The following is a 10,037-nucleotide window of genomic DNA, read 5'->3' as shown; positions in this document are numbered from 1 at the left end:
CCGTTGGAGCCGGAGTTTTGCCCGGAGCCGGAGTTTTGCCAAGGACGAGTTGTCTGGTGCGGAATGTCGGAGCCGGAGTTTTGCCAAGGACGAGTTGGGACGAAGTAAAAAGGCTGGGTGACGCGCGCTGCTTGCGTGACATTCTGCTGCACGCGGGCAAACGCCACTGGCTGACAGATTGGCTTAGTCTGCGCTAAAGTTAGCCACTGAGCTAACCATGCTATAGCTGACTATACCGTTTGCAAAGAACACGGGTTTACAAAGTGTCATTTGTCTGGATTTGGTTCATGGACTTCATATCGCTCCTCTAATTGGGTAAAGAGATCAATATTACGCAATATTATCATTTTCCCGAGTGGTGTTAAGGAATGAGCAACAGTAAACCAGCTGGCTAGCAAGGTAACATTGCGGATTTCATGTTGGAGTTAGCATTAGCAAACGTCAGCTGTTTTGGGAGACTGGGTTTTTTTTGCGACACAGAGACGCTGCATCAGTGTGTGTGGACGTTAATTATCTACATATAAAACAGTTGTTCAATACTTAAGTGTTGCTCCCGTTTTACCGGACTGTAAGTACAAGTGTCCCAGAAGAGGAGGCTGCAGCCAAGTGGTTAAGTGGAGAAGCCCAGGGAGCATCACCATGGCCCACTCTCCCGTACAGGGTAACCTTCCGGGGATGCAGGTGAGACAACAAGTATATCACAGGAGGTAATTGGAATTGCTGTCACTAACAGATTAAATCGCTCATGGTTTTGGTGTGCTAGACAATACACTGTATTTGATTTTTTAAATGATCTAACTTACACTTTCTGCTGCATATACCAATATGTCGTTGAGATGTGAAGCAACCCCATATAAGAAAAAAACTTCGTCTTTAAGCAGAACAAACAAAATGGAGAAAGCTAAAAGTAGAAATAAGTGCAGAAAGTTTTCACCTTATGCAGCTGCAATTACCCTTTAGTCCATCTGCAGGTGCAGTACAGTACTACTTATATTGTCAAATTATTGTTGTAGATTATATCTAAACTCACCTGTCAGATAATTTGGTTACAAGAAAAAATTAGCATTTTGTTTTGAAAGCTAACGAACTGAACCTACTTTAAAAAGCCAAAGGAAATGTCATGGTCTGATGAACAAACTAGACAACTCGCTGGTGTTTGCTCATTTGTAATTGAGTCTGCTGTTTCTCACTGTTAATCCAGTTTGTTTTAGTTAATGAGTCAATAAGACAAAATTCAAGACAAAATAACTGCAGGGACTAATATAAATATCTGCCAATATTTGTCTAATATTGATTTGAATAGTGCCACAGTAAACAACATTTGCCCTAGGCTTTTGTCCCAGTTTGAGTTCTTTCTTAAACAAAGCAAAACAAAAAACTTCAATTGACAGCATATACATAGAGTTAAGTATTCTGCAGTGCAAGATTTTATTCTCACGACAAGTAACTATGAACCAATTCCTTCAAACAGCTCGATCACAGGTTCTGTCTTCAGTCCATCAACTTTTAAAGTTGTTACTTATGTTATGCTATGTTAATATATCTGATAATAATACAGTCGATCATCTTAATTATATTGGAGAAGCCAAAATTGTGATTTTTAATAAAAAAATTATTAATTCTCCAGCATTACCTCGACTGCGTATTTTTGCACACTTTGATGTGATGCAGATCTGGCAACCTGTGTGTGAAGCTGCAGTTGTGGGATATTAATTCTAAAGAAAAACTTATTTGAATTACTTGGTGGAATTAAAAACCATAAATAAAAACAATTAAAGCCACGTGCAGGGGTTTGTACAGGACATGTGTATAAATTTGCCATCTATTTTTGATGTTGGTGTAACATTTTTTTCCAATTGTTACACTTCTCCCCATAATGTTCTTTTTTGTCTGTGTTTGTGAAAACACAGGGTATTAGAATGGTGTCTTCTAGCCTTTCCTTTTTACATACATGTCCTTTCAAACATGTCTTTCTCTCTTCTCCTCCTGTTCTTTCCTCTCTACTTGGACTCATTCTCAACATGACCACCAGAATGCCAGAGTGGACCCAGAGGAGCTGTTTACCAAGCTGGAGCGTATTGGCAAGGGTTCATTTGGCGAGGTGTTCAAGGGAATTGACAATCGCACACAGAAAGTGGTAGCAATCAAGATAATTGACCTGGAAGAAGCAGAGGACGAGATTGAAGACATCCAGCAGGAGATCACAGTGTTGAGTCAGTGCGACAGTCCATTTGTCACCAAGTACTATGGCTCATACCTGAAGGTATGTAATACGCATTTGAATGCATTTCAACAAACATAAAATTAGGGTCCCATCTCATCTTTATATTTGGTCTAAATTATTCTCCAATTGTCTAATTGTATGGAATTTGTTTGCACGACAAGCTGTAAGTGTAAGTGTGTGAGTGTTTACCTCTTTATGTTGAAACATGCTTTTTATAAGTCAGCATTGTTCAAAATTATTTACTGTAATTGATAAATACTAAAATAATTGTGATATATGGACAAGTTGATTAAAATAAATTCAAGAAAAATGTTGGCAAAATATACATTAATTAATGTATAAAAAGTAATAAATACATAACAAGTACAAGTGAGCACACAATAAGATACCAATGTGACAACGCCTTTTCTCCTCCAGCATGTCCCGGGCTGCAGTTACTGACATGTTAATGTCCCCGTTTATGGCATGTCACGCAAAGTTAAGATGAGCATTTGATCTTAGAGATCGAATCGAGTGGGCTATGGTTGGGTTTTTTTTGTTTTTTTTATGTTCAATCCTGAGATTTTGACCAGTACTGGACAGATACCAATCCTGGTATAAATATAAATGTATCTAATTTATAATTAACAAATACAAAAAGAAATGAAAGAAGATAATTTTAGAATAACTAAAAAAGGAAAAGTAGTCATTAGTTCAGAGCTTAGCTGAGAAAAACGTAAAGCAGAAAATAAAATAATAAACATGAAAGACGGCTCTGTGTTAATAAAAATATGCACTGTTGTTCTCACGTTGTGAAAAATTCCAAGTTTGTTGACTTTGTAATGCTGATCTAACCTGTTCACATGATAATTTGCTTAAGAACACATTTAATAGATGGCAGATCTTGCAGCAAGTCAGTAACCTTCATATTCAGTAAGCTTTCTTTGAAAAACATCTTTGATTGATTTTTTTTTTATCAAAAGTGCTTGTTGAGCTCTTTTTTCATTTGTGATCAGCTCTTTTTTTTCTCTTCTCTTCCAGGACACAAAGTTATGGATCATCATGGAGTATTTGGGTGGTGGCTCAGCATTAGACTTGGTAAGTTTTTGGGGTTTTTCCCCCTTGTTTTTGTGGCTTAGCAGCAAAAGTCCAAGGTAAAGTTTACAATACGTTAGTGGAACCTGCTATAATGTACAGCAGTGGAAATTAACTGGCAACCCGTGGGCCAAATCTGGGCCCCCAACCATCCAAAGCGGCCCATGACTGGATTGCAAAATAAACAGAAGTCAAAGAAAATGTGATTTTATTTCATTTCATTTGAGTGTTCTGTCCAGAAAGATTCTAGCCCTGCGACAAATATAGTTAGTGACCCCTGGATTTTGAGCTTGTGGCACTGTTCAAAACACTGGAGACTCATTTGGCAAATGAAATGTACTAATCCACCAAGCTTGTGCTGAGCTGACAGTAAGTGCTTGACTCTGTTTTGAAGATGGAGCCCGGTGCTTTGGATGAAACTCAAATCGCCACAATCCTCAGGGAGATCCTGAAGGGCCTGGAATATCTTCACTCTGAGAAGAAAATCCACAGAGATATCAAAGGTATTTGTTGAGAGATTGAGAAGCTGAGCACAAACAAACTGATTTGTCAGTATTTATGCATACACACACACACATAAAGCCTTTTTTGTTGCATGTAAGAATTTGTTACTTTAGATAGGTAATTATATCTTATGTAGGATTGTCATAATGCATCTTCCCATACACTGAAATAAAGTATTGGTACTGAGTACTGATTCACTTTTAGTTCAGGCTTTAATGAAAATGCAATGAGTTGCAGGGCAGTTTTAAGTGAGGCTTCTGTTGGAAATTGGATGGTACACAGTGTGTGTTGGTGGAATTCGAGTAGAGGACTCAGCAAACTGATGTCTGTCGCTGGTTTTTATTCATTAATTTGAAACCAAAATGAAAAATATCAATTAAAAATAAGTCTTTAAGCTCTTTTGTCATTTTCAATATATAAAAAAAAACTTAAACCAAGCACCAGCAGTCAGTCATAAAGCAAAAATTGAATTCACCACCAACTACATAATGGTTATAATCACAGCGAATATTCAAAAGAAGGCAGAAAACATTTAAATACTGGTTAGACCTGAAGTTGCTAAAATACAAACATTTAAAAAAAATAAGATGAAAGTTAAACAAAAGATACTACACTTAGATTTTAAGTCAGTCATAAAGCAAAAATTGAATTCACAAACAAAAGATACTACACTTAGATTTTATGTTTTTACTCTCCCACAGCTGCCAACGTGCTGTTGTCTGAGCAGGGAGAAGTGAAGCTAGCTGACTTTGGGGTCGCAGGCCAGCTGACCGACACCCAGATCAAACGCAACACGTTTGTTGGCACGCCCTTCTGGATGGCGCCCGAGGTCATCAAACAGTCTGCGTATGACTCAAAGGTAGGGTTAGGCTTTGACTTCTGGAATCACTTTTCATCTAAAGATTGTCACCTCTTGGCTCATTTTTGCATTTTACATTACGTTTTAAGCTCGGTGGCCCAGTTTCATTTTGTCTCCCTATCTTTCAGGCTGATATCTGGTCTCTAGGAATCACAGCTATTGAGCTGGCAAAAGGCGAGCCACCTCATTCAGAGCTGCATCCTATGAAAGTTTTATTCCTCATCCCAAAGAACAACCCACCTACGCTAGAGGGAAACTACAGCAAACCTCTCAAAGAGTTTGTGGAGGCCTGTCTCAATAAAGAACCCAGTTTTGTAAGAGTTCTTTTTTTCTTGTGTAAGGATTTATTCTGTGCTCAGGATAACTCAGGCTTCCGACTACAATGTGTTTATGTGTGACTTTTTTTTTTAGAGACCAACTGCCAAAGAGCTGTTGAAGCATAAATTGATCATTCGACATGCGAAAAAGACCTCTTACCTGACTGAGCTAGTGGATAAGTACAAGAGGTGGAAGGCAGAACAGGCGAGAGCCGCGGAGTCCAGTTCTGACGAGTCTGACTCGTAAGTTGATGAGACATGATGACAACGTATCAGAATTGTATCACTTTTCTTTTAGGAAAAATGGCTTTTTCTCTTTTCATCCCTGACTAATCAGAGAGCAGGATGGACAGGCATCAGGAGGAAACGACTTCGGCAGTGACGACTGGATCTTCACCATCCGAGAAAAGGACCCCAAGAAGCTGCAAAACGGAGAGGGTCAGTCTGGGCTTACAGATCAGGTGAGACGTTTACTTTGAAACGACTTAAAGTAAATGCCTATGATCACCAGTCCTGACATTTCATCTTCTACAAACAGATGGTTCGTATATTGATGTAGCTTACAGCTTTATTTAAATGATAACATGACAAAAAAATTTGAAGAGTGGTGTTAGCCCATGAAATGAAAAAAGGAAATAATAAATATAGCCCTAACCCTTAAGAAATAAATATGACCAAATAGGTCAAACAAGCCAGCCCAGTTTTAGCCAATAGATTCAAAAAACATTAAAATTCCTCACGATAACCTAGTAAATTTGGTTAAAGGTATTCTAAAATATATATTACAGAACAAATATAAGGTTAGCATTAAAACATTCACCTAAAACATAACACAAGTATTACTGACAGTATATGTTTAAGTGTGGTTTAAAAGGTTTAATGAATTAATAAAATATGTTAGCTTTAGTTAACACAATTTATAGTTTGTCCCTTAGTCAAAACAAGCCCAAAATAGCGCAGTCTCAAAAACTATAAAAGTATAGCTTAGCCATACAATAGTGAATATACTGCTTATTATATTTTTGAACAAATCATAACAAATGACTGGCCAAAGCTTAATGCCTATTAGCCAAAACATGTCCCTAAGTTAGCAAAAAGGAAAAATAGCAGGAAGCTAAAACAGGTGGGAGACAATTGTTTATTTTTAGCCTAGTTACTGCTAATGGGTGGCTAAAACAAAATTACTGAACTATTCCTAACATAACCATCCTGTCACTGGTGGGTCTTTGGGTTGGACATGCCTGTTCTTGGTATTTTTTTGGTTTGTTTGTTTGAATAATGAGATCATTGGATTTACTGTTAATCTGTTCTACCATCTGTGTCTGCTCCACAGACACAAAACATTCCAAAAAGGCCTTATTCACAGAGCCTGACCACTGTCATTTCCCCTGCGTTGGCTGAAGTAAGAAGTCGCACATTTTACCAACCTCGCACAAAGACTTGACAGTTTTATATTTCTAATTTCTATTTGCTGACCAAATATGGACGTGTTCCTCTCAGCTGAAGGCCAGGCAGGAGCAGGTGAATGGAAACCCCATGGTTCTGGACGAGCTGAGGGAGGCCATCTTGCTGGCAGAGGAGGCATACCCTGGTATCTCTGACTCACTGGTTGCCCACATGGTCCACAGGCTTCAGAGGTAATCACTCATCTATTACATGACCTTTACTGTAGCTGTCAGCATACTTGATTTTGAACAGGTTAAAATAATCAGAGGAAATGAGGAGAAAAACAAACAGACACACATATGCAGATGTATGTGTATGTATATATATATATATGTATATATATATATATGTGTATATATATATATGTATATATAGATATGTGTATATATATATATGTATATATAGATATGTGTATATATATATATGTTGTTGTGTTGAAGTGTAAATGAATACCCCACAGAAGAATAAAAAAAGGTGGCTTGCTGTGGCGACCCCTAAAGGTAACAGACAGAAGAAGAACATGTTTTGCTAAGTTTAGTTCCTTTCTTGTGTTATTTTAGTCAACATTTGTTTTATTTTTCTCCACCTTACACTGATGCTGTTGTATGGTGTTAGCTGAACATCTTTTCAGGTTATTGTTTGCATCTGTCTTTGACTGTTGCTGAGCTAACATTATTATAGGTTAAGGTTGTTGCTAACTTTCTGTTGTGGAAGTTGTGGAACTTTCTGCAGAAACATTTTGATAACCTTTGACTGTTTATTTTTTATAGAGTTTAAAAGACAAGTACAATTATTTTAAAAGACTTATTCTGTCATTTATTCCCCAGTATACTCTGTGCTTATTGCTTTTATTTTCTTAATTTTTTTCAGTTTTTCCACAAGCAGAACATCTTCCTCCTCCTCCTCCTCAAGGCCATAGTACCTGACACGTTGTCATGGCCCTGCTCTCCCAGGCCCCCACCCCTCAGACCTCCAGGGGTCAAACTTTGACTACTAGTGGACTAGGGTGTCTCAAGGGGGTGCTATTTTCCAGCCTGTAAAAAGGACTGACCTTTACACCAGAGACAACTCTGGAGAGCATTTTGGAGACACATGGGCAACAGGAGCAGCAGGACCCGGCATTGATTTGTTCACAGTCGGTGAGGTCAGACTGTGGCTGTCTGTGGACCTCAGACAGAAACCAAGCTCAGCATAGGAGCCAGAGACTGGAAACCAGACTGGAGCCTCCTTCAAAACACAGGCATCACACCCCCCAAAACCTCTGAAAGCATGCATGATGAAGCTGCAGGGAGCGTGTGTGTTTCTGTGGATGAGTTTGTGTGTGTGAGTGAGAGACTCCCTGATTGGGCAAACTAGAACATTCTTAATGAAACCTCAGGTAACGTGTCTTTAAGTGGACCCTGGAGGATGATGAAGAGGGGGAGGAGGAGGAGGAGGAGGAAGTTGCCATGCTGTACATGATCACAAGGTATTGCGGGGAAATGAATCACTGTGTACAAAATGGTTGTCTTTGTAGTTACTGACAATGTTTTAAAAGTAGATATTTAAAGATTTCAGACACCACTCTAGGCAGAGTGAACAGAAAATGCCTTGCCTTTTAAAAAAAATGCACACGTCCACATTCTCTTACTTTTCATCACAGATTTCTTTTGCTTTCAAAGACCTTTAGGTTGACAGAATCCTACTCATGCATTTTCTTTTGGAGCCTAAGCATTCCAGTCCACATAAGTTTAACAAGCAGCTCATCTGGTTAAATCTGAGGCTGCTTTAGATTAAGGAGACGTCTCATGTTTTGTTGGTCTTGTGACCAGGACACCAGATCTTGTGCAAATCTGTCAACGGCTGTCCCTCACATGTACAAGTCCACAGAGAGAATCGGCCATCACACAGTAGCTGCTGAGTTATTTCTACGTCCTGATTAATGAATAAAACAGATCCTCGTTAGAAATTTCTTTTCACACCAAAGTTCACACTAAATAGGAATTCTTACATCTTCAAATTGTTGCTAAGTAAGAAGCGTGATGTTGTGACTGTACGTTGCTTTACCTCATTGACCCAAACAGCGCAGCAGAAGAAGAGCTGCAGCTCCAGTGTGATTATCAGTGTGATTATCTCTGTGGGCTGTGGTGAGGGAGATTGACAGTTGCTAAAAGAAGCTGTTCAGGCACAAGTCTAGTCAACGCAAACAGGAAATGCCTTGCTTTAGAAGAAAGAAAGAAAAGAAAAAGCACACATCCAAAGTCTCCACCATTTCATTACAGACTCTTGGTTTTCCAGACTGACTCTCACTGAGTTCATTGTTCTCAGCTTCTACCTTGTCCTCCATCCAATCATTTCAGTCCCCTGCTCATCTGTGTTACTGAGCTCAACTCTTTCAACGTTGGCAGAACGCGTTGCTCTGCATTCGTACCTTTTGGAGTTCATTTGTTACTTTTACACATTAGTGATTTAAGTTTCCAATATAAGACAAAAGCTTAATTATTGGAAGTTCGTTATCGCGTTAAGTGTTATTTGTCCTTGGCTTGTAACTTCTCATTAGTATTACTGAATGGCAAGCAGCAGGATGTATTTGAGGTGCAGCAGCTGTATAAGATAACGACACAGTCGGTGCTAGGAGCAACACTTGCTTTGAAGACACTTTATTTCCCCTAAGATTTTTTTTTCAGTTTTGCTAACGTTACATTGTTAGACAAACACTCCACTACTACAAGACCTGTTAGGAGAATCATGCTATGTTATGTCAGCGCTGAAACACATTCACCACAGGAGGCCAAACTTTCCTCTGCCCATAGTCCAATGCAGATAATAAAGTTGTTTGATATTCACATCATATAGACAGTTCATGTAGTTAATATCAAGCAAACAATATGTGTTATGTAAGTCAGAGCTAGGCAGTGACATCATGACACCTGCTCACAGCCAACGTACAAGACGAATGAGGACGAGCCAAGCAGCAGAAATCAGTCTTAGCCATGTTTGTCCCCTCATTCTAGATCTTTGTCCTGGCTTTTACACCGTGTTACAGAAGTGCCATGTCCAGATTTTGCGCCCCACTATATCTTTGTAGTATGATTTGCACCTTTTATTTAATTTTATTTCACATTTCTCATCATTTTATTGCACCTTGAAAGTGTTGATTATTTAAATGAACATATTGGTGAGGGAAAGGAAAAGAAAATACCCACAGAAGCTAAAAAAAAAAAAGTTGCTAATAGCCATGTTTTACTATATATGTTTACTTAGGAGTTCCAGAATTTTACTACTGTGCTAATGCAGCAATAATGTTGAGAAGTGGCAACAACGCCACCTGTCAACACAGGGATTGAGAGAAATTATGAAATATCTGATATTTTTATAACTGCAAAGATTTAAGTGTTGAATTATGGAATGCTTTATGGATACTAGGCAAAAAATATCTATACAGAAGAAAAAAAACGTACGCTACGGAAATGAGTAGAAAAAGTGTGCATTTGGTCTCTTTATCCTAGCTGACAGTTTATAGTACTGTATATAACCTTTGCTTGTGTCATTGGAGAATTCCTGAGTTCAGTGTAAGCTCCTGTAAGCTTTCAAAGTGACATGAGAAATAAAAATGTAATGAATTCAAAACTTA

The 10,037-nt window shown here is 38.5% G+C and overlaps 1 protein-coding gene across 1 annotated transcript; it reads left to right on the top strand.

Annotated features, from left to right (window-relative positions):
• Positions 1-56: 56 nt before the first annotated feature.
• Positions 57-10,033, top strand: stk24b (serine/threonine kinase 24b (STE20 homolog, yeast)). Its single transcript, XM_008324856.2, has 11 exons — positions 57-681; positions 2,033-2,263; positions 3,245-3,301; positions 3,693-3,801; positions 4,504-4,661; positions 4,790-4,975; positions 5,073-5,221; positions 5,316-5,439; positions 6,312-6,380; positions 6,479-6,615; positions 7,295-10,033. The coding sequence occupies exons 1-11, from the start codon at positions 640-642 to the stop codon at positions 7,341-7,343; spliced, it is 1,311 nt and encodes a 436-aa protein (XP_008323078.1). The 5' UTR covers positions 57-639; the 3' UTR covers positions 7,344-10,033.
• The last annotated feature ends 4 nt before the right edge of the window (positions 10,034-10,037 follow it).

This window comes from Cynoglossus semilaevis, chromosome 14 (genome assembly GCF_000523025.1).
Source record: "Cynoglossus semilaevis isolate Cse_v1.0 chromosome 14, Cse_v1.0, whole genome shotgun sequence".
NCBI lineage: Eukaryota > Metazoa > Chordata > Actinopteri > Pleuronectiformes > Cynoglossidae > Cynoglossus > Cynoglossus semilaevis.
This window is presented reverse-complemented; position numbering and strand designations above follow the sequence as displayed.